General features: G+C 40.8%; 1 protein-coding gene and 1 long non-coding RNA gene across 4 annotated transcripts in view; one reads left to right on the forward strand and one right to left on the reverse strand.

The window, feature by feature from the left end:
* Positions 1–559: 559 nt before the first annotated feature.
* The window catches only part of IL16 (interleukin 16), a 37,852-nt gene continuing 13,879 nt past the window's right edge, over positions 560–24,532 (forward strand). For 2 of the 3 annotated variants that reach the window (XM_075045121.1, XM_075045122.1), the window contains exons 1-11: positions 560–609; positions 5,172–5,583; positions 15,857–15,993; positions 16,681–16,813; positions 19,035–19,128; positions 19,580–19,722; positions 21,797–21,907; positions 22,484–22,598; positions 22,817–22,890; positions 22,984–23,197; positions 24,275–24,392. In XM_075045121.1, the coding sequence (XP_074901222.1) occupies positions 560–609; positions 5,172–5,583; positions 15,857–15,993; positions 16,681–16,813; positions 19,035–19,128; positions 19,580–19,722; positions 21,797–21,907; positions 22,484–22,598; positions 22,817–22,890; positions 22,984–23,197; positions 24,275–24,392 (1,601 nt within the window). Of the gene's footprint in view, positions 610–5,171; positions 5,584–15,856; positions 15,994–16,680; positions 16,814–19,034; positions 19,129–19,579; positions 19,723–20,026; positions 20,205–21,796; positions 21,908–22,483; positions 22,599–22,816; positions 22,891–22,983; positions 23,198–24,274; positions 24,393–24,532 lie in introns of those variants that run through there. The other variant, XM_075045123.1, reaches the window with a different exon arrangement.
* On the reverse strand, positions 11,799–19,641 carry LOC142039030 (uncharacterized). Its single transcript, XR_012652782.1, has 3 exons — positions 19,511–19,641; positions 14,306–14,384; positions 11,799–11,828 (listed from the first exon to the last, which is right to left on the reverse strand). It is a non-coding gene; the product is annotated as an uncharacterized LOC142039030 (long non-coding RNA).

Below are 24,532 nucleotides of genomic sequence, written 5' to 3' on the forward strand. Positions count from 1 at the left end.
ATAAAGGGGAGAGTATTTAAGAATTGGTAGGTTAAAGGGACCATGCCAATTCACGGTGAACAATATAAAGGCTTGGCATTCAAAAGTGGCTCCTATTATGTTTTGCTCCTGGAGCAGAAGGGGTCTATGAAATTCTTACTAGCTTAATCTTTAAAATATCTGCTAAAAATTATGAGAAACATGCTTGCCATCTCAGCCTGCAGCAGGAAATCCTGCACTTGATTAGCACGGATTCTGGCTGCTCCCCCCCACCTCCTCCCAAGTAGGTTTAACATGCCTGAACCCCATCAATCCTAGGACTGGAGAGCAATGGGTAAAAACAAATGACACAAACTCCTTAAATGGTCTTGCCTTCTCTGGGTAGCTGGGAGCGTGCTGGATACAGTTTCCCCCATACTGCATCCCATTGCTTTTGTTTATCTATCCTTGCTGACATTTTCTTCAATTAGGAAACAATAGCTCCGTTCCAATGTACTGAGCAGAATTACTGAAACCAAGTCACGTGACACCATGAGAGTGTGTTTTCAATTATTCACTCTATCTTTTTTTTGCCAGGCCTATGAAGAGGACCAGCCTTCTGCAGGAGTCAGGTTTGTCTGCCTCGCTGTTGTAAGTTCCTCCTTTTGAATTTTTATTTTACAATTAGGTATTTAATTTTTTTTTATAATTTTTAACAGTAAATTCAACTCTCCAAGAGTTTCTTAATCTTTATTAGAAAACTTCCAAATCTCTAGCTCTTCCTACTGCCTGGAAATCCTAGACAGCTGCAATAGTTCAGTGCTAATAGTACTGCTCAGTAATGAATCTGACAAAGATCACAAGATCTAGATTAAAAGGGATGCAAGATATCATGTTGTTAGCACTTGGTGATGTAAAACTCATCTTGTCCTTGCTAGTAAAGAAAAGTTTTATCTTTCCTACTGTCTGGTTAACAGCAGAGCATTCGCATTCAATCTGGGAGCTACACCAAATTATTTGCATCTTGTAAATGCTCGGTTTAATATCCAACCAAAAATTTGAACCAAATGGGCACAGCTCAAATCATGTATTTTGTTTGCAGAAGACAGACTGAGTTAGGGCTTTTTAGACTTAAAGCTGGAAAAATAAAGCTTGGGGAAAAAAAAAGAAACAGAGAAGGAACATTTGGTTTGCATTACAAACCACAGACAACTTCCATCAGGCATGCTGGAGGTATAAGAATGGCAAGAGAAAATGACAAGCAGTGAGTGCACTGGAGGAAAAGATGAATGGTTTGGAGAATCGACTTTGAAGTAATTGTCCATGCCACCAATACCTTGAATTAAATTTGGTGGAAGATGGCAATGAATCATAAAGCTTCTCTGGCACTTGTGATATTGTTTTCTGTGTAAAATAACATTTCGGGATATTTTTATTGGAAAACTTATAGACTATGTTTTTGGGACCTCCTATATTTCTGTCACTTATGCAACCCTGAATCAGCAGCTCTGGAAAGGATGTTGCCTTTGTTAAGACTTGGGCTGTGATCTAATACTTAGAGCAAGAGCAAGTATTTAACTGGAACTCTTCAGGTCTGCTGGGTTTGTTTTCACCTCAGCCACTGGCGTGCTTTGAGATATTAGGTAAGTCATTCAGGGTTAAACTTGGTCTTTGAGCCAATGGAGCTCTGATGGGAGTAGGGGAGGAGGAAATAGCTGATGCAGCAGGGTAAAAGAGCTATTCTCTCTGCATAAGGTAAAATTCCTCAGGAGCATTGCAGGGGGGAGGGATGGCAGAATGCACTCAGAGCAATGTTTCCTTCACTGTTTCAACAGGTGCTTCTATGTGTTCCCTGCATCCCAGGTGCTTAACGTAGTCAGAGAGGTACCTCTTGGAGCATTTAGTACTGATGGCAGTGCTCCCTTCTTAAGCTCAGCAGCTTCAAGCAGAGTGAGAAAGGGCTCCTGCATCTCTCCGTCCTTCATTCTAGCATGCCAGTCTCCAGAGATCTGTATTTTGACCATTAAGCTATCGCGTCCTCTGCTTACCCATGTGCTTAACAGCTCTTTTAAAATTCTTTCACTTTGGAGAAGTAGGGTGCAGTTAATGTTTGTACAACATTGAAATCCTTGAATGTAAAGTGCTATTTCTTCTAATTTTCCCCCATAGGCATGATTGTTTAGGTCTGAAGGTGCAACTCAGGCTTATTTCTGACATTCTCATTGCTAGTGTCTAATAGCGATTGCCAGAATCACAGAAGGAGCACCAATCCCTGTTGCAGACTTTCAAGTGATGTGCATTCTACAGACCTTCAGCAAGTAGCTCTGTTGCTTCCTACCCAGGTGCTGAGAGGAGGTACTTGCAGAAGTTCCCCTCATCCTAGCCATCCTATGGCTTTTGCAACTCCACATTCTGGTCTAATGGGCCAGATTGCATTTTTACCTACCTTCAGACTTACCGGAAAAGCAACATTAAGCTTTGCAAGATTAATTTCCTAATACACTGGGGATGCTAACAGGGATTTCCCAACTCAAAAATTGCAATTAGGTACATACATATTATGGTAGACTAAAGCTTTAGCCTTACCAAAACACTAAAACATGTCTTTTTTAAAAGAAACAAACAAAGAAAATCTCCAAACCTTGAAAGTCTTTACATAATGGTAGGGATAAGCATCAGTCAGCTTTTAACTAAAGTAATCAACAAAAAAGCACACAAAAAAATTGCAAACTTGTGATGATGAATTACACCACCAACAACTACTTATTTCAGTTCTCAAAATTATTGTTCTGATATAATTCATGGCACTTTTCATCTCTGTACTTCAAAATAAATTATCACATAGAGACTCTGAAAAGTATGTTCTCTCAATAGTGCAGGAGGGGAGGTTAATCCTAGAGAAATAAGACCCCATGTCAACTACAAAGCCCATGTGTTGAAGCTGAGCTCCATCTATGTCATACCTTGCCCCATCCCCTCTGGCCTCTGTGTCCTTACACATAGGCTTAGATGTCCTTTTATTCAGCGTGTGCTCTGTGTCACAGGAAGGAAGCACGGCTGTGCTGTTGGGCAGTCCTCCATCTACACCGTGGCTGCATTCAGCCATGGTTGCAAATCTTGTTACTCATAAGAAGAGAGGCTACTCTGAAAAAGTAAAAAAAGTAGAACATTCTGTGTACTGACGGGAATGAAGATTATGCTAGTTCAGTTTGACCCTGAAAACTTCCCTTATGCCAGTGTAGGGGAGGCTGGAAGCCTTTGGTTCCATTGTTCCTATCCAGTGGGGTCAGTCTGTCCCACAGGAGAAGAGAGGATCCCAAAGACACACAGAAGAGGGGCAGAAAACACACCAGCTTTATGGAACTTGACATGTTCTCTGGATACTTTCAAACTTAAACTTTGCCCTGGAATAGTGTCCTGCTAGGAAATTTGATGAGTTCCAATACTCAGGGCATGAGTTTCTGAAGTGTTGGAGACTTTATTTTGGAAAAGAGACATCAGGGAGCAGAGCAATATTAGGACTGGTATGACAGAAAATAAATTACGATGGAAGGCTGTAGGAGCGTTACCTATCATAAATGCCAGAAAGGACTGCACAAATAAATATCCTTCTCCCTCAGAGATGAAGGGATCCCTTTGCTGCTCCTGAAAAAGCTACATGCAAATTTTTTTTTCTTTTACAAATGCAAAAATTCAGATTCACACTGAATTGTGTATTTCTCCAGCAATGCCATATAGCTCCTTTAGACAAGTATCCAAGGACATAGTGTTTATCATCTGTTTTTGTTCTTCCTGGTTATTTGTATCAGATGGAAAAAAAAAAATCCTGCAGATTTATTATAAGGCTGGCTTGGATTTATTATATGAATCTGTCTTGGTCAGAACTTGCAGGCCTGTGTTTATTGTTGTGGCTGTAAGGAGCCTTTAGAAAACCTGCTTTATTCTATTTCTATAGGTGGCATTTCAGGTACAAAGCGTATACATACTTAACTAATTCTGCATAGAAGCTGGGAAAAAATACCTCAGACAAACACAACAACCCAATTTAGAGCACAATGTACAAACCTTTTCTCTCAATAGTATACTTAAGAAATGCTTTTCAAATTACATTGATTTTCAGTTTTGTGTATGACACCTACAGCATCTTTGATTTATGCAAATCCTTTACTTTTAATAGGTATTTTCTCTAGAACAGCAGCATACAGTATCAATTAGGTACTGTGAAGAGAATAGAAAAAAAAATGTGTAATAAAACTGATAATAAAAATCAAGTAAGAAAGTTGAAGTGACTAATTTAGACTTCCTCTTGTTGAATTTTCAGCACCGACACATATCTACCAAAATATTTCTAGAAAACCTTTTATGAGAGAAAAAGGAAACAGTTTAACAAAACTTCCCTTTGTTATCTTAACATGCTCATTACTCATTTTACAAAAGCTCCAACTTTTACCACATTTTGATTGCATAGCATTTCTTCCATTTTCTCTTAATTTTGTATGCTGAATCATATGCTGAAACAAACCATTTCTGTAATGGGATACTTTTTGATTGATGTATTGGAGCTGTATTCCTTATAGAGTTCAATCCCTAATCAGATATTCACATCTTAAGTGCTTCACTGGATCTCTCTGTTACTGTTAAATGCATGGTCTTAAGTGAGTTCTGGTCTGCAAAGGTAGGAGTTTTATAGCAGCCTGACATTCCTTACTCTCTCATGGCTAAGATCTACTTTTGCTAAAACACTTACAAATCAGATGTGCCAGGTGGAGAACTTAACCTCAACAATTTGATTAATCTTCTTTGAATGATAGTGGTTTCATGAATCAAACTTCAGAAGGAGCTTCCTCTTTCCAAATAATGTTAGTAGGAGAGAATAATGCTTTTAAAGTATCTTCCTTTTCAATTTGGGATTTCAACATGCAAATTCAGCAGAAGCCCAAAGGAAGCAGCACAATGGAAACATCAAAAACATTTATTAAAAGCACTCTGTTGTGCTTGGGGAGCATGGGAAGAGAATGAAAAGGTGAAGGAGAATTTAGTAGAGCACTGCACAGAAACAGAATTAGCAAGTCATGAGATACCACGTGGCTGTTAGCAGACTGAAAGGCTCTGTTGATTCGATTTATTCATTAGGGCTTTTCAGTAGTGTAGGTTATTAAGTGGGAGAAAGTGGGGTATATTACAACTTACTTTTTATATTTCCTTTCCTGGAGAATATTTCACACCAGAGGAGCAGAGAAAGTTACTGAAAGTATCATGCCACATAAATGGGAGAATGATAGGAAAAAGAGCAGCACCACCAGCTCTCTGAAGATGGATCGAAAGAGCAATGCTGGGAACAGGAAATCAAGAAAATTTCGTTCCATTTCGAGATCACTTATACTTTGCAATGCCAAGAACAGTGATGATGGGTCAAGTCCTGATGAGAGATGCCCTGATCCCTTTGAGATCTCTACCAGTTGGGGTCAAGAGGATTTTGACTGCTGTCCTAGAACACAACTGCCATGCTCATCAGAGACAGAAGACAGCCCACCTGATCCTCCGCGTGTGATTACCAGCATGGTCCAGTCCAAAGCTGCAGCAAATGAGAATTGCAACAATATGAGAAGACAGTTACTCACCAAGGTAGGCAACTCTGTGCAGTATATTGTAATCTTTCCCATTGCAGTAGCTCCTAAATGGATTAATTCATATTTCTCAGGAAGACAGGATTCGACTTGACTTTTTCAGAGCCTATGAGCCTGCAGTGTTCCTGCTCTGTATAAACAGCATGAAAATGTATTAGCTTCCCTGCTGTGCTGTTGCACTCTGCTGATTGATGTTCTGCTGAAATCAGTGACTGCTAGGCCACTCTCAGTGTATTCAGACTAGCACAGCTGGTGCTTTCTACCTGTAATATAGTATTCAGCTCAAAATAGAAAACTGTCACAATAGTAAAGTGCATTTGTAAAGTGTGATACCATGAGATCTCACAAGCTATGCAATTATGAATTATATTAATACTATGAAAGACATAGCAGATTCAGCAGGCAGATGTTCTTTCTCTCTGATTCAGGAAGGAGGTTGTGATGGCTCTAAAACCACCAGAGATGTAAAAAAATCTTAACAGCCTCATATTACAACATTATTCTTTAATCAAGAAGTAACTATGTTAACCCTAATGATCTGAACAATTTTTCAGTCTGAGCAATGTATTTTAGATGCCTTTAGAAAGTTCCTTTTCAGTGACATATCCTAATTTTTCCACTTTCTCTCTACCTATTGGTGTGATGTGTGAAAGGGACCTCACTGCAAGTATGACATTTAATACAGTTTGTGTCCTCCTGGCACCTCCCTTATTATATGCCTTTTACCTGTCCAAATAGTGGCTTATATGAAAGAACTGATTCTTTCACCTAAAATATTTCTTTCATATATATTCTATTTTATTTTACATACCTTCAGTAGAAATTGGTGAAAACTAGACCTCTACATCTAAACACACAGTGGCACAGTGGTACTGAAAATCAGAATGTCCCCTTACTCCCTGAGTTTCTTGCTAATGATCAGAGCATGCAGCCCAATATTGCAAAGACTGCAGCAGGACAGTTCTGGATGTGAGGTGTTTCAGCCCCTGGCAAAGTCCCAGCATGAGGACAAAAACAAGCCAACTTTCTGTTAGATTCTGACAGAAAACGTAAATAGGTAACACTGACCCAAGTCCCAAAATACACTCAGTTACCTGCAAAACCATACCATCTCCTCCCTTTTGGAAACAGTCCATATGCACTCTGCTGATTTCCTTCTGTGACTGAAGAAGGAGCTGGCCTCTGTGGACTCTCCCTCTTCTCTTTTAACAAAGCTGAAGCACTTTTTTAGGTGTGTATCAGCTGCCAGTCTACTTGCTTGCATACCTCAAAAATATGCAGGGCTCCAATAACTGTTGTGAGCCATACCCGTATGAAACTACTCAGTATCTTCTTGCAGACTGTAAGTTTAGATCATTTGCTTTTATAGCTAGCAAGCAGCTCAAATAGGGATCTGGGGAACAGAGTAAGTCTCATAACTAATGCCATTGCACAGATAAAATATAACTGCTAAGGGTATAAATCCACTCTTAGGCTGGAGTGTTCATGTCACTGAACAGGATGGGTCAGGAGCCTGGATGGAGACATAAATTAGTCAGCAACCCAGTCCCTTACAGCAGTGTTTGGATTGCTTAGTGCCATTGTAGACAATAGGTACATTAAATTCCCTAAACCTTTTCAGATGCTGCTTGCTAATTTTCCAAACCTTTCAGAATCATGGATTGATGAGTGATTCTAAAAAGTCTTATCTCAGCATGCTAAATAGGATGAACTTTGGTCACAGCTACACTGACTTTATCCTGTAGTACTGTTGCCGAGGCTTTGCTCTATATTATGAAAGCAGTGATGTCTATCTTCCATATGGCACAAAAGCCTGTCAGAACAATCTTCCTGTACCACATGTCTTAGAAAAGTTAAAAGCTCTTTCTTTAAGAAAGGAGTCAACAAGCATTTTTCAAGTCCCAGCGTAATGCTCACTCTCTCCATCTCCATGTGACACTTCAGAAATCCATGATGTGTGACTCAGAGCTGAAGGATCCTTCTCTTTGTTCAAGAAAATTGATTCCATTCTTTCTGTGGTGTTGCTGAGGATATTCCACTATTCTGCTTTCCAGCGCCTGCAGCCCTAAGCATGACTCTGAAGGTGCTAATAACTCCCACAGAACTGAACAACTTAATTTTTCCTGTCACATTGGAAGGAGAGAAAAATGTTTAAAAGTGCTGCATGATTTAATGCTCCCTGTACATTTCTCCTCCAGAGGTAAGGGGGAACCTGGAACATCAGTATTCCAAATACTAGTTCCTCTCTTCAGTTCAAAAACTTAAGTATCTCTCTGAGCCATACTCTGTCGATTGCATGGGATTCACCATAAGCAATAAACCATGACCAAATCAAACAGTGTTCTAGGACTTCTGCATGTGTATTAGAGGCATGTTTTCCTGATTTCAAAGTCTTTAGGATCCCACAGAATAGTCCTATGTCCCATTACTAACAGTCTGAGAAACTAGGTGCTACTTACAATAAGGAAATGAGAGGTAAGAAGAGGATTTTTGAAGAGAGGGCATCTATGCACCATGACATCAATTCCTTTCACTTCAGTCTTCAGTAGAAAACGTTGCTGTAGCCGTTGAGGGAAGCACTGCAGCATGAGCACAGCCTATATTAGACTGCAGAGAATCCCCACAGAAACACAGTTCTTATTGCACTACCTGTAGAAAAGACTTTGAGCTGGAACTCGGGTCTTATTATACAATAGAGAATTTCAGAAGGCTGAAATTCTGATGATACGAGGTTTTGTTCATTCTTCTTTCCAATAAAATATGCACAGGTTTTGGTGCCAATAGTACTACACTGATTGGGGTGGGACTGCAAGTTGATGTCACTGCTCCTCTATCATCTGACTCAGCACAGTGCTAGCATGTGTGTGTGAAGGGACCACAACCTCGTATCTTGAGTAAATTTGGCTCTTGTGAGGAGTGCTGCAAAGGCTGGACCCAGATGCAAAAAACTGACTTGTACCTGTGCAGGTATTTTTGGTTTTAACCGAAGCATCCAGAGTCTGCATTTACACCACTAGTGTGCACCAAAAGGGCAAAGGATGGACATTTAACCATGATGCTGCCTACCACTTTTACTGTGATGATATGTGGGCAGCACCAGATGATAGGGGTTTCAGTTCATAACTGCATCTTCTAGGCAACTTCTTTAACCAACAGTATGTGGCATGGTGGCACACTCAGCTGCAGGGATTGACCTTTCATTTGTATAGAAGTTATAACAGGTGGAAGAAAATAACGTTGAGACAAGGCTTAAATAGAAGCCCACCAACAACCCTTCAGTGGTTCATTACATTCAGGGCAAAAACCTCAGTCAGTGCTACATCCATGTGAACTGTACAGTTACCTCAGACATTTGGATGAGCAGATGGTCATTCACATCCTGCCAAGACATGGCCACTATATGTCACATAGGGCCCTGTGTAACAGTCCTTATGTCCTTCTTTGACCTCAGCCTACCCTACTGCTTACAGATATCTCGCTTTACTGCTGGATTCCTATTTCCAGTCATTTTTTGTCACAGAAAAGCTGCTGCCATGACATGCAGAGAATGGAATAAAACAGGAGATAATCTGGGAAAATGGAAACAGAGAGAGAAGAGAGAGTGTAGAATTACAAAGACAGGAAAAGAGGAAACATTTGATTATGGAATACTTTAAAGCAAGCGAAGTGAGGGGAGGAGAAGCAACAGTCAGGAGCAGTGAAGGAATCGTATCTGCAGCAAAGTGCATCACCTGACTACTCCCCACTTCCTACCAAATGCCACTTTCTTCTTTCTTTTCTTCTCTGTGTCCTCAGCACATTTTGTGCATTGCAATAGCAGCTTCATTCACATACATGCTGCTCAGCAGAAAGGCAGGTAGAGGTGTTCCCACTAAGGACTATCATTTCATAAACTTCCCAGCCTTCTCCTTCTGCCTGGGTGATTGTACAGGAAAGAAGTAGAAGCAAATAATACATCACCATACACACCCAGGCAAAGAAAAGCTGTATCAAAATCTTCTAGCACATAATAACTTATGTTTTGTGAGATAGCACCTGGGAAAGAATGTCTCAGTCTGATCCATTAATGTCTACATCCTCTTCAAGTATCTCCCTTCATTATATATTCTAAATAGGAAAGATTTTTTTTTTCCCTTCTCTAATGTACTGTCAGCAACAGTAAAGAGTGTTTTAATTCATTTGGTTTCTGTGTTCCAATATTCACTCTTATTGACTATTGATCATTGTGTCTAGAGCACCCAGGATTACCTGGGTGTCTGTCATCTGTTCAGCCAGCTCCCAGACCACTTAGGTTCCAAGATGAGGTGCACTTAGGCTGGTATGGACAGAGCTGGAAAGACACCTTGCCAGTGTATAAACAAGCACATCTCCTTTACAGTTTGCTTCTCACAAAATCAGCAATTTTCAGGTGGCCTGAAAGGAAAAGAAAACAAAACAATTGTAAGCAGTATCTGATACCTTGTGCACTGACACAGCAAACACTGTGGAACATGGCCTTGCCTGCTCGTGTCATTACAAAGTCTGAAACTATGCCAGTTGTAGGGAGAACGGACAGGACTAGATAGTATCAACTCCTGTTTTTCAGAGAACATCAGTCTCTGCTGAGTTTGAGAGATGCTTCAAGAAGCATTCCATTACCTCCTCCCTGCACCACCTACACCCTGGGAAGCACCAAGATTTACTAGCCAGAGGGGCTGGTAGCAGGGTTGAAATAGTATCTAGAATAAAACATAACAGGGAAGGGCTGACACTTCATGCAAACTTTATGCAGATCCAAGCTGATGTGACTGGCGTGGCTCCACTTAGTTCTAGGAACTTCTCTGACCTTGCTTCCTTTGGTCCCTGACCCTCTGCTTGAAGGAGGAAAAAAGCAAAAGGTCATTTTTCTCCCTTGGTCATCACCAGAATATATTTTTAACTCACCTTTATGCAAACAGCAGTTAGCTGGTCCTTTGGTACCAGGACAAGTGTTATGACAACAGACTGTAATGTTTCAAACATTAGCCTATGGGCAGGATGGAAAAACAAAGCCAAGAGAGGAGACTGCATTTATTTAGACATTTATTTGTTCTCCTGGCCTTCTTGCATTTGTGACATCAGGGCCATGTCGTCTCCAGAGCAAGTTGGGAGAGAGGCTGTTGTATTAAGACAGTGTGTGCTGCAAAACACAGGCCAGGGCAAAGGCTCCCAGAAAAACATACTGAAGGCCAGATAATGGGTGGAAATGTCCGTCTGTAACATTTGATGTGCTGAATCGTCTATCTAGGGCAGAATCTTAATCCCATGCCCTGCTTCTTGCATCATCCAAAGGCTTTCTAGCTTCTGCCATTTTATTAATTGCAAAGGGAATATGCTGCTGGGAAAATGAATTACATTTAGTATAAATATTTTGAAAAGACCAAGGCATTGGCTAGGGTACGTCAGAATCAGTGGAGTCGTGTCAGTTTGTGCCAGAGAGACTCTGGCCCTTTCTCTGTTAGAACTGATGCAGAAAAAAGTGCTTCTTGAAGAAAATCCCCAAAGACTATGTTCTCTTATTCTTCCACTTGGAAATCCCAGCCATTTCATAGTCAGGAGACCAGAAAAACTAAATATTTAAATTCATTGTTGTACTGTTGTTAGTTTTTTTTTTAAATTACTTTTTTGCTTTTTTTAAAACAGCAGTCAATCAGCTCATTGTCATATACTTGGTTAACTGAGTCAAAGACCTTACTTGAACTACCCTTGTATAACACTTCATTTCAGACTACTGTGTCTTACTTAAGAGTGCACAAAAGTTTTTCAGTTTTCCACAGATGCCATGGTTACCCTTATTTCTAAGCAACATCTGGAATTAGATGTTTTGAGATGGGACTCTGAGCTAGAAACATCTAATGAGAGCATGAAGGAAAAAGAAATCTTTTAAATAGCAGATAGAAAAGCATCCTCAGAAGCTTTGCATTTTGCATGACAAAAAAAGGGGAGCAGGAAGAGAGAGGTGACCTAGACGTGCAAGTTACTTCTCCAGAACTAAACACATGAAAAATTAATCTATTCTCACCTGTGATAAAAATGCATTCAAGAAGGCTCTTGAACTCCACCTTTGATTTTTATCTTTCAGCCAAGCAGATTCAGCTTAAAGACAAATTTTGCTTATAATGCACTTCCACAGACTTTCTTCATTTTGTTTTCACAGCAATGAGTGGATATTATAATGCAGATACAAGTTCTCCCAGAGTCTTGAAGTGCTCGGTGGCAAAGCCCCTTATAAGAAGAGAGACTTTATTCACTAGCAGCAAATATGCATTTAAACATATGTTCTAATAATGAGTAGGCAAAGTTGACCTAGAATCCACCTGCCCACACACCAAACCTGCCAACCTTATTTTAGCAAATTTTCAGCATTCACTACATTCAGAGCTATAAATCACCTTTCAAAATGAGCAGGACACTTTAAAAAGGAGGAGGATGCAAAATAAATACTGTCCTTACTCTTGGAAACATCAGCCGTATTTCTATGCATAAAATAATAAGTGAGACAGGAAATAAAAGATATTAAAGAACAAAACCCAAAGCAAATTGACTGCTGGCACATGAATTGGTCAAATGTTTATTTTTCTAAAGAACAGCTTTTATTAATTTTCTGTCATGTTGCAATAACTTGGATGTGAATATAGCGATCTATATCCAGGACCCAAAAAAGTGCAGATGCTGACAACATACAGATATTTGCCACATGTCCCTACAGCCCAACAGAAACTTTTTTTTTTTAAGTAATTCACATAAATGAATCGCAGAAAAGATTGACACACAAAGCTTATTTGAAATGTAGCCCAACTTGGATTTAAACAAAAATTGTTCCCAAGATTTTTCTGTGGTGTACAATGGATTTAACCTCTACTTTCCTTCTGACTAAGTGCATGCAACTTACTGCTCTTGGAAAGAATATTCATATCAGTTTTTATTTGGTGTCATTTCACATGTATGTCTCAATACAACCCAGAATTTCCAGCCTGGCATGTGTCCCATTGTACAAAATGAAATGTCTTCCCCAAAGGATTTACATGGTGCTGCAATGAAAAACCTCAGAGCCAAACCCACTGCACTCTGTGATGTCCCGTGAAACTGATGAGAGCCAAATAACTTTTGGACAATTAATTGTGAGGATTTTTATAAACACCATGAAGGCAGCAGCAATACACTGTGAACAAGTTATAGGAAAGGCATAAGCATGACTGTGCTCTTAACAGAGATGAGTTTGGGACAGTCTGAAAAGGCCCACTATCAAGTTAAAATCAAGAACAAAATGAAGTGTGGAGAACAGCTATGCAAAGTTCCGTGTGTGTGTGTGTCCTGGTTAAACTATGACAGTGTGCCTGACCAGTATCTGTGAGAGGATACATAGATATTTCAAGGGAGCAGTACACAAGAGTAAGGACTCCTAAGAAGAGAAGCTGGCAAGTCCAAACATGAATTCTGACTACAGAAAAAAAGGGAAACAACTTTTTTAAAACACTGACTCTGTAATACAATTCTTCTTTCACAACAGCCCCAATCCATGATCAGCTGAGATCTCAAAATAGTTAGCCAACTGGCAGAATAATTTCCTACCTTTAATATCTATCTTACATTTCTCATGTTTTAGAACAAGCACACTACCCTATTGAAAACCCTGTGAGTTTAATGGATGCTTCGTGTATGTAGAATCTGGCCTGTAATTTCTTACTGATAATTGTCAATGTCCTAAACAACATCCTTGTCTCTAAATTGGAGAGACATGGATTTGACTGATGGACCACGGTGTGGATAAGGAATTGGCTGGATGGCCGCACTCCAAAAGTTGTGGTCAACAGTTGGATGTCCAATTGGAGAGCAGTGACGAGTGGCATTCCTCAGGGGTTGGTCCTGGGACCGGTGCTGTTTAACATCTTTGTGGGCAATACAGACAGCGGGACTGAGTGCACCCTCAGGAATTTTGCCTACGACACCAAGCTGTGTGGTGCAATCAACACACTGGAGGGAAGGGATGCCATCCAGAGGGACCTTGACAGGCTTGGGAGGTGGGCCCACGCGAACCTCATGAAGTTCAACAAAGCCAAGTGCAAGGTCCTGCACATTGGTTGGGGTAATCCCAAGCACAAATACAGGGTGGGTGATGAGTCGATTGAGAGCAGCCCTAAGGAGAGGGACTTGGGGGTATTAGTGGATGAAAAACTGAAAGAGGGTAGATTTAGATTAGGTATTAGAAAAAAATTCTTTACTGTGAGGGTGGTGAGACACTGGAACAGGTTGCCCAGAAAGGCTGTGAATGCCCCACCCCTGGAAGTGTTCAAGGCCAGGTTGGATGGGGCTTTGAGCAACCTGGTCTAGTGGAAGTTGTCCCTGCCCATTGCGGGGGGTTGGAACTAGATGATCTTTAAGGTCCCTTCCAACCCAAACTATTCTACGATTCTAGAACAAAGGACCAATGCAAACAAACAGAAAAGGTAGCTCACGTTTTTGGCTACTCAAGATCTGAAATTTTAAGGCATCAAAATTCTAATCTTTATTTTGTTACCGTGCTGAAGACTTCAAAGCACTGCTGTAAGATAAAAAAAGAACATAATGTAGTCCCAATTTCAAGTATGTATTTCCCAAGATATTTACCTTGGGTGAAAAGTAAATATAGAAGCTCCAAAACAAATATTAGAGTTCAAAAAAACTGGTTTAAAATAGAATTCTGTCTATGCTTATACACTTACCTGTTACTCACTAGAAGCACTATTCATGAACAAAAGAGGCTTCGTAAAATTCAGACGCTCCTCATTAATAGCAGACAATCTGGAATGCAAGCAAACCCACAGAGTTAACGAGGCAGTCAATACAAGTATAGCCCTTATCCATTACCTACTGAATTCAGCCTGCAGTGAGCCTAGGGCTCCAAGTTAAATACTTCATTCACAGACTTAGATTTACTCTGGCAGGTTTCAGAATGGGAGCCAGGCTTCAACGGTCAGCCTAGAAGATGATGACCTTTGTTGTAATTACTGTAAATTTGAAGTTTGTGTTTGCTGTCAGTCAGGTATGATGTGATCCCTATTGATTTGTGGTGAAAGGGCGTAATGATTCTAACCCTCAGGGCTGGATGAACTCTGCTTAGGGCAGAAATTAAGCCCTACTGATGTTGAAGAAGTTGGTTACACAGCTTTCCTTGTGCTGTCAGGCTACAGATGACTAGAAGTAGTTCATGCCACTCTCACCAGGGAACCCTGGAACAATACAGACAGTTGACCACTGCTATATTTTGTGGCCTGTCCTAACATATGAAATTTGCCTCCCCTTCAGAATTCTATACCTCAGTCATACAAATCTTTTGGGAACAAGCCTGGATCCAGGATACACTGAGAGCTCTCTTCACTTTGTGGAGTATGGAGAGGCTGGCAAGGGCAGAGGAGGTGGGTTCAGCTGGGAGTAGAACGAGTGGATACTTAAAGTAGAGGATTTACTAAGCAAATGGAAAAGAAATTGTGTGCTAACTTTCCAGCTTTCCTTGTCTCTTTAGAATTTTTACGTGTTCACGCATTTGTGCTGCAGGAGTATATTTCCTAGACAAATGTGTTGTCCTTCATGTGCTTAGTCAATCCATTGTTTGCTTTACTTACTCATACGACTTAAGACAGTATTTTTCTTTCTGTATGGCCATATGTTAATGATTCATAACAGTGTTAAAAATGTGCTTACAATTAGTCCTCCAGATGCAACACATAGACTACAGCAACCTCAAACAGTCTGGAGTGGACAAAGAATCTTCCCCTGTTGCAGTCTTCGCCGCTCCCCTGCCCCCACTTAACAAGTCAGCAGCAGGGGTGGAGCTTCTAGTGTTTTGTATACACTTATTTTCCATTCAGATTCTGTTTTCCAGAGTATTTCCTTTCCTGGCATATGTTTATTTTCCTGCCTGTCTTTTCTTGTAATAGTTAGCATAGGCAAAATTTATCCAGTTACTATGAAAAGCCTATTACCTGTTCTCTTCCACTCTATGCAAAGGGGCCATCTATTCTAATACTTCTTGTAGCCAGAAGCCACTGAAGTCCTAACGAAAACAACTTTTTTGTAAACACTGACTCTACAATACAATTACTCTTTCACAACTGCACAGTGTTAAAGGCCTGTTCCTGTTCTACTTGGAGGCAATCTGGTTTTAAGAACAAGAACATTTTCTGTATTTCTTAAAAAGGCTCAAGATAACTGTAAATAACCTTTAACATCCTTGGTACGTTTTATTTCATGCAACCTTTCATCTTCTGAATCAGGACAGCTGCATCTGCAGGCTGTGTACAACCACAGGGAACAGCAGCTCAGGAATCAAGCTCTCTAGGAATCCAAAATGTGCATCTCTCTGGAAAGGGTTCACAGGCAGCCACGTGCCTGCTGGAGACGCAGCAAACAGGTACAGTACATGTGGAGTCAACAAGCTTATTAGGGAGCCATTTGTCTGCATGGATTTTGCATGACCAGCTTTCTGTGACAAGCTATGCCTTGAAGCTCAGTTTCAGAGAAAGGCAGTGATGTTTGGGAATCATATCTTACAACGCTTCCAGTTGGAGAGACAGGTCAAGACTAGAAAAATAAAACTGTGACCATTCAGTGATCTAATGCTTCTCAATTACACTAAGAAATAAAACCTGGAAGAATGAAAGATTGTACATAACATCAAGTTTTCAAATGGTGTTTTCCTAGTTGCCCTATTAAAGGGCAAGGTAGGATGTCACCAGCCTAGCAAGGCCACTGGAAAGCAATGTGAGCCAAAGTTCCTCAAAGGGAGTAAAGCGTATAGTCTCTGATCAATTTGCAAATCCAAGATGGTGAGAGAGGAGGAATATTTTGCCTGGATGTAAGCTATATGTGGAAAGGCAGCCTTTGATCACCAGGACTGAGCAGAAGAGAGCAGCAACAGGAAAAAAATCTAGCAGGGGATGGGGTGCATCACACATCAAGACATCTCATGGCAGCTCTTTTCAAGGCAAAGGGAGGATTGCAGCCAATTCCTCAGTTAGTGAAACACTTAGCACAATAGTGCCATATTGTTCTTTGTAAAATAATATACAAGCATGTTCCTTTTTTCCTTTTTTTTAAGGGATGGCCGTCTGAGCCCAAGGGATGAACTGTTAACACTAAATGGACAGTCACTTAAAGATCTGTCCACCAAGGAGGCCGAATCTCTCATTCACCCAGCAACACAGCTGATGAACATCATGATGGCTAGTAAAGTAAGCATGAAAGTTGTGGTCCCCTCCCACAACGGTGCAGTGATTTGACAACGTTTACTTGAGAGAAAAGGGGAATTTATGCATCAGACATTTGAAGACCGTGGTTTTGCTCCTCCTGACAAAACCCCAAACCTCTTGTGGTCAGACTCTGGTGACTTTCAGCATAACTTTTTCCCAGATAAACAGAGGCTATGGGGAGGCCAAGGCCCTGGGAAATTCTAGCATGGACTGTACAACCCCTCCTTTTAGAAACACATAGCTTGCCAATGTTAATTTTTCATTTGGAAGTTGAGCAAAGACAGAGGTGGATTTAAGGGATGATCCATGAATCGAGAAGTCAGAGAGCAGGCCCTGTACTCAAGTAGTTCTGTGGACCTAGGATCTACAGCTAGGAAATTCCCATGGTGAATCTTACTGGAGTCTGCTACAGAGAGAGGTGAACAGGAGGCAGTACTAACAGGTCAGCAACCCAGGATTATCACCAAATCTTTCAGTGGAAAATCCTTTTGAACTTTCTTTCAGAGTCCATTTCATTGGATTAGACACATTTCATTTCAGGCTTCTTGTCCTCTCAACCCCACCCCAAACTAGGTGGCACCAAAGGCTTTTCACTTGCAAATTCTGGAGGAAACCCAAGGATGATGAATGGACTGAGTTAGTCCCCTACCATACATTTACCACTTTGAAGACAATAGAGCTCAGCCAGAGATTTGTTGCAGGCTTCAGATCTTGATACTCAAGGAAAAAAGGCACTTTCTGCTTGTTACCTGCAATAAGGTCATGCAGAAAGCTCTGATATGATCCTAGACTGAGAAAACACCCCTGACTGGAGCTGCTATCAGGTCTGAGTGTGCTTCTTTCTAGGACAGCAGTGAACTGTCTCACCCAGATGTCTGCTGGATTCTGCCAAGATTTTTGTTTATTTTCTCTCCCTTAAATGCCTAAGTGGCCAGAGATGAACTATATTAAACTTTTGTAGTGTAGTACCACTCAAGAGGCAGCCAGGTGAACTGTGCATTTCAAGACAAGCCTGCACCAAATTAATTAAGGGTTAATAGCAAAGGCTTTTCAAGCTAGCTAGCTTGGTAAGAGAAACACTGCAGAATCATTTTCAAAATGCCTCTTTAAGTATCTTCTCTGCGTTTCTTATTCTAAGAGTTCCCTAGGGGAATGGGACTGGAAAGCCCTAGCAGGATTTTGCTACTTGGCAATGCCTCCACCTGCTGTCGAAAAGGAAAATTATCATTCATTAGTTCTTGAGGTATCTCCAAACAGCACTGCTAAAATCAGGCTTCCGGAAGAAAGCGTTTGTCTTAGTTGGCTCCAGACAGATTAGAACATATAGATCTTGCTGTAATGCTGCTCTTGTGGCCTGCAGCCCCTGCAGAATATCACAGAACAAACCCCTTTTATATTTGGAGGTTTGCTATATTTCAATCAATTTCCATATGCTGTCTATATTTAGTAATGTTCTTCCTTTAACTATGATTCCCTCAGGATTAATAGCATTCCCCATGTCATAACAGGAGGAGGACTTTCAGGAACCATACACATCCAGAAATTATTCATAACATCAACAATTATTCAGATGTGATCATTTATTTTCAAACTGTTCTAAAAACATGTCTGTTTTATCTACTGGTTTTTAAATGCTAGAATTAGTGGCCATATTTTCAAAAGCAACTAAACGTTTCCAAGTAGAAGGGGCTGAATTTTTGGAAAACACTAAAGCCTAGTCCTCAAAGATTTTTAAACACCTGGATCATATTTTGACTAAACCCCATCCCTCTGAAATCAGCAGAAGACACCTATCCACCACTGCAAAGCTGGGCCTAAGAATTTTCCTTTTACAAATAAGGCCTTTCTAAGGTGATGGAAACCGAGTACCCAAACCCACCAGTTATCTCCAGAAATTAGAAAAGCACAGCTACAATTTACCCATACATCAAAATATTAGTCTGTCTGAACCAACTGGGGGTGTCCAATTAATTTTCTGTCCATTTTGACTAAAGACCAGAATCTATTTCTATCGTATTACTTAGGCAAGTTATAATCATGTTTATAGCAAAGTTTTGAGCTGTATTCTCCTTTATCATCCTAGTCAGGCTGAAATTTGTGCAAGCCAAATTAGGAGAAATTCTATTTTTAAGTTCAGATCGCTTTCAAGAATTTCTTGCATAGCAATAGATTTATTTATTTTTTTTTTTTTATTATTTTTTAGGAAACACCAACCTGTAAGGAAAGGCCTTTGGAAATACAAAATGGTTTTCTGCACAGTAAAGCTGCATGTCAACGGACTCGCAGTAACTCAACCAGTAAGCTGCTAAGAAGTAATCTTTTCTCTTGTAATATTCAGGGAGCACACAGTACAGCATTCATCATGTGATGGTACTGCAGTGTTGAAAGAAATTGCAGCTGTTGTCCAAATTTAGTCTGGGATCCTCAGCTAAGAATTGCTGATGCATAAAAGCATCAGCTTTTATATTCACAATATCGTACAGTCATGAGTTTTGTGCATAAGTGTTCCATTTTATGTTTTTTAAGGTGTATTCTAAATAGGCCAATGCTTTTTTGGCAGGGAATGTTTGCTTTTTACTATGTTTAACATTAATGGCTACCCCCACAGGGAGGATTGAAAAGATCACTCCCTTCACAGAGAGATTTACAAGAGGAAAAACATTTCCAAGTAACATTTACCTGATAAAATGAATGTGCAGAAGTGTGCAATGCTCAAGAAATAACCCAGCCTCTCTCCACATCTGACAGGTGTAAACCCGTACTGGATCGGGGAGATGGACTGCGCAGCGCCCCAGAAAGCTGTGCCCTTCAGAGACCGGCAGCCCCACGCTCTCCACACCAGCCGCAAGTCTCTTTCCCAACAGCTGGACTGCTCTGGAGGGAGAACCCCAGTAAGTGCTACAGGAAATCACCTGAAAAACAGACGAAACTGGCTCCAGTAAGAATCTCTCAATGACCTTGGCAGTCGTGTTTCCTGCCAAAACCTACCTTCTTTGCAGGCCCTGTCAGGGAAGATGGCACACGCCTGCTTCCTCCACTTTTTAACCCCACCCCTCCTCTGCGAGGACTAGGAGAGCAGGAAAGGCTCTGTGCCAGCAAACTCCCATTTATTTCTTCAGCAGCTTCTCCCTCCCGTTGCCCCGGCAGGTTTTACAGTGTGTGTAAATCCCCCTGTGTGGTTCGCACCACCTTGGTAGCCACCCGAAGCCGCCTCAGAGCTCACCGCTGAAGAGGCCCTTCCCAGGCGTCTCCCCGCCGCTGGCCGTGGAGATGCTCTGTGCACATGGCTGATAAAACCTCGGCCTGAGCTTTGGGCCCCGCCGCCGCGAGCCTCCCGAGTCACCTCCGTTGGCCCAGCCATGGCCACAAGCAGGTATGGACTCGCCTCATGGCTGGTAATCGCTGCCCTCAGCTGCGCTGGCTGCGCGAGGCATCCCCTTTTCTGCCCCACAGTGAATCGGACATATTTAAACAACCTTGTTAATGTAGGCTAGAGACGGACAGTCTCTTGCTCTCCAGATGGATGCCGAGTGATTCACCACAGGCTAGGCAAGGTGGAAAGGGTGGGGGTATTTATGGCCAAAGGTCCCCAGGCTCAAGCCTGGAGCGGGAAGATGGAGGTGAAGCTCCTCACGCACAGCTGCCAGCTCCAGCCCTGCCTGAGGCCTGGCTGGGGGACTCGCTCCTCCTCCCCTGTCTTTTCCTGGCCAGTCCCTCACCCTGAAGGCACCACAGCCTGATCTAGGGCTTTAACAGGGGTGAGGAGGTGGCAAAGCAGAGCACAAACCCCAACCAAACGCCACCTCTGCAGAGTGACGGACTGACCCTCAGGGATATGCTGGGTAGTCCTGCATGGGCAGATGCTGCTCGTTGGCAAGGGTTCTTCGGTGGCATCCCTGTTTTGGGTATCGTTGCCTGCCACACACAGAAATAGAAAAGATACCCCCTCACACAGAAGCAAAAGAAATTTGAAAACTTCTGATTTCAGATTCAGAAGACCCACAACAGACTAAGCAATCACCCTGATCTGGCAGAGGTATACTTCCTGGAGAGCACATTTTTGGTATTGCACAGACATTTCCCGCTTAGTCGTGTTCCCAATCCCATGTTGAATAAATAATCTTGTTTTCATGTCAAAATTGAGACATATTTTCTCATATATGCAGAAGCTGAAATCTTGGCTGATGTTCCACCCACTTCAACACCTGTTAGTTTCACTTTGCTGTATTAAAAAAAAGTGTTGAACTTTCTTGGACTTGTAATGAGTGCAATTAACTCTGGCCATGCTGAACTTCATGCATAGTTAGCTTTAGGTAATGACTTTTGCCAGTGCTTAAATTAGTTTGTGATACCCAATTCCATGTTCAAATAGAAGGTTTTCATAAAGTATTTCATTAAAGGTTCATTAAAATGGGTCAAATCTCAGGGGCTGGAGTTAAGAAATCCACTATCTGTGGAATGGAGGGAGGAAAAGCACGGAGAAATTGCTTACCTTGGTTATCAAGCAGTAGAAAGAAGCCTATGTGGTGGCTTAACAGAGGCAGCACAGGGTAGTTCACAGTCCAAAGAACTTTTGTGAGCACTAATTCATATCTTGGGGGGAAATGCTGAAAACAGGTTCTATTTGTCCCAAGATAAAGTTATTTAGTTGCAAGATGAGGGAAGGAGTTAGAATTTCTTGTTTCTTAGTTCAGTTCCTAGCACAAATATATCTTTCTACACCGTCGTACCACTTCAAGGGCCAACATTCTAGTTTAGTCACTGTGGGAAAATTTCAGTGAGTAGTGATTGTTTGAGTAACAAGTGGCTTCTGAAAATTAGAGACAATTGATTTTTTTTTTTTTAATCTTTAGTACGAACAGTTATAAGGAGAAAAATTTGAAATAAACAAGTTGTCCTAATGTGTGTCCAAGGATTTCTGGTTCTGCATTAAAATGATTTTTGCGTGTGTGTGTGTGTTCACAGGCAATTTCAAGGCCATCTAGATCACTAAGTACAGCACAGCTAGTGCACACATCCTGTGGCTTACAGGCTTCAGTTATCTCAAACATCGTATTGATGAAAGGACAAGGGAAGGTAAGACTGGTTCTGTTGATTTACCATAGAGTTTTACTTCATTTCAGAAATGTAATCTGCAAAGTGCAGGGAAGTGACTTCAGGTATTAAGGTTGCTACTTCTGGGTTACCAATTCATATCCAGGCTTTGCCAGGAGTGATTAGTTGCTTCTTAACCTTCTGAAGTATCTCTTTGCTGAGGCACAGTTTTCAGGTTCTAGTAACACATCCACATCAAGCTCTGACATTCGCTCTTACCTTTATGGGAGAGGAAATTAAGGAGAAGAACAGATAAATACATCTCTCAAGACTGCTTATTGGTTTAAGGACAAAAAAAAAAATAAAAATTTAGACACCTTCCTGTGTGTTTATAATAGTGAATTAATTGCTTGCAACAAACAAAAAGTAAAACATGAGGGTATTCTGCTGAAATTTTAATTTGCTCTTACTACTAGCACGTAGTTGACTATTTTTTCAGGGATTATACTACTCCATTGACTAGTACTGCCCATGTAGGTAACGCAGAAGAAACTGCAAATGAACTATTATGAGAACTGAACATGGGCTCTCACACACTGGTTTTCTTCCATAAATTAGGGTTTGGGCTTCAGTATTGTTGGAGGGAAAGACAGCATTTATGGACCAATAGGCATCTATGTCAAAACCATCTTTCCTGGTGGAGCCGCTGCTGCTGATGGAAGGCTACAAGAAGGTGGGAAATCCCTCTTCTCTCCCTTTTCCCACTCCAGATTCCCAAATAATAATACCTAAAGGCAGATTAAAGTGAAGCTGAAATGAGCCGTAAGTGACTCTTACACCTGCATCCATTACTGCATTTGCAAGACTCCTTTTGAGTACATGTATGTATCATGTAACTTACTGCACCATTAGTAATAGTAACATAGTTCAATTTTTCTCTTTAAAAAACAGGTGATGAAATCCTGGAACTGAATGGAGAATCCATGCATGGATTAACACATTATGATGCTTTACAAAAATTCAAGGTTACGTACTCTCCTTCCAGAACAATTTCTGTCTTTACACACAACGTGCATGTGAACTCAACCCATTCATTCATTAAATTTTCTTTCTAGCAGGCCAAAAAGGGTCTTCTGACACTTACAGTCAGGACAAGCTTCAGCACGCCTCATTCTGCTTCCAGCTGTCTGTCACCCCATTTGTGTCAGTCACTGAGCTCTAGTACATGCATAACCAAAGAAAACAGCTCTTTCAGTTCGGAAAGTGCAGTATTCTCATTAAATGCTGCAAAGCCCAACGACAGGGTCATAATGGAAGTTACCCTAAATAAAGGTAAGTGCTAAAATTAACTGAGCACTGGCAAACAAGGCACTGATTGAGAAAACACTGGTCATTTGCTCTCTGAATGTCTTTCCTTGCTAATTGATTCTTTTCCTGAACTAAGTTTTTTTAATACACTACATGAGATCTTGGTTCCTGCCAGTGCTAACAACTACTATCAAGAGCAGGATTTTGAACACCATCTGTCCTCAAGAGCCAATCATTCATTTTTTTTTCATTCAAGCATTAGAGTCACATTCATATCCTTAATGTGAAAAAGTAAACCCCTTGGCAACAACTACCAATTATTAAGCAGATTATGCAACTCTTACCCATAATTATGCAATCAGTTCATTTAATTCTTGAAAAGGCTTAAAAACAAATAAAATACATATAGATATCTTCTTGTAGTTCTTTAACCTCCCTTCCAACTGTCATCATCTTCTATTTATAAATAACCACTTGCAAAATGAAATAAACTTTTAAATATAGGAACATGAAAGAAATGAACAAAGCAAAGTCTCTATGAGGTAACAGTATGACTCACCAAACACACGGTATGGGATCTGACATCAGAGTGACTGTCCAGAGCAGAGGGTAAATTCACAAAAATCTTTAACTGTATTATATAAAACAGAAAGGGGATTGAGATGATACAGCCAACAATAGCCACATATCTTAATTTTTGTTCTTTTTTTTTTTCTATTCTGTCTCCTTGTAAAACCATTTGAATTCTTCTGTAATGACAGATATTTTGCAAAATAAACCTGCATTGTATTGTGTCTGTGACACCAATAATAAATTGCAAACCAGATCTTGGAACCCCAGAAGAAATATTGGTGTGCACTCACTTTAATCATGGCGGGGGGGGGGGGCGACGATGGATGATGGGACAGAAAGGGAAAAAATAAAAGAAAAAAGCAGTAGGAGCAGCAGCTAATATTGAATGTGAAACATTTGTGAACACAAGACTTTGGTTCTGGTTTGTATAGAAAAAAATAATTAAATTGAAGACAGCTTTAAAAAAGATAATTCCAATGGTTTATTTTGACTGCTTATGTCTTTTTTAATTATTATTAATTCTTTCAGAGCCAGGTGTTGGCCTTGGAATCGGGTTATGTAGCATCCCTTACTTCCAGTGTATTTCAGGGATTTTTATTCACACCCTCTCACCAGGCTCAGTGGCACATATGGATGGGAGACTCAGGTAGGATGAGAGAGACTGTCTGTCTTATGCCACAAGTTTTTCATTGCTCTGTTTTATGGGTTTATTTTTGACTTGTTTGGGCAGGAAGTCTTAGTGCTTTCTGGGAGTTTTGGGTTTAAAGCATATGCGCTATTTTGAGG

The sequence above is a fragment of the Buteo buteo genome, chromosome 13 (assembly GCF_964188355.1).
Source record: "Buteo buteo chromosome 13, bButBut1.hap1.1, whole genome shotgun sequence".
NCBI lineage: Eukaryota > Metazoa > Chordata > Aves > Accipitriformes > Accipitridae > Buteo > Buteo buteo.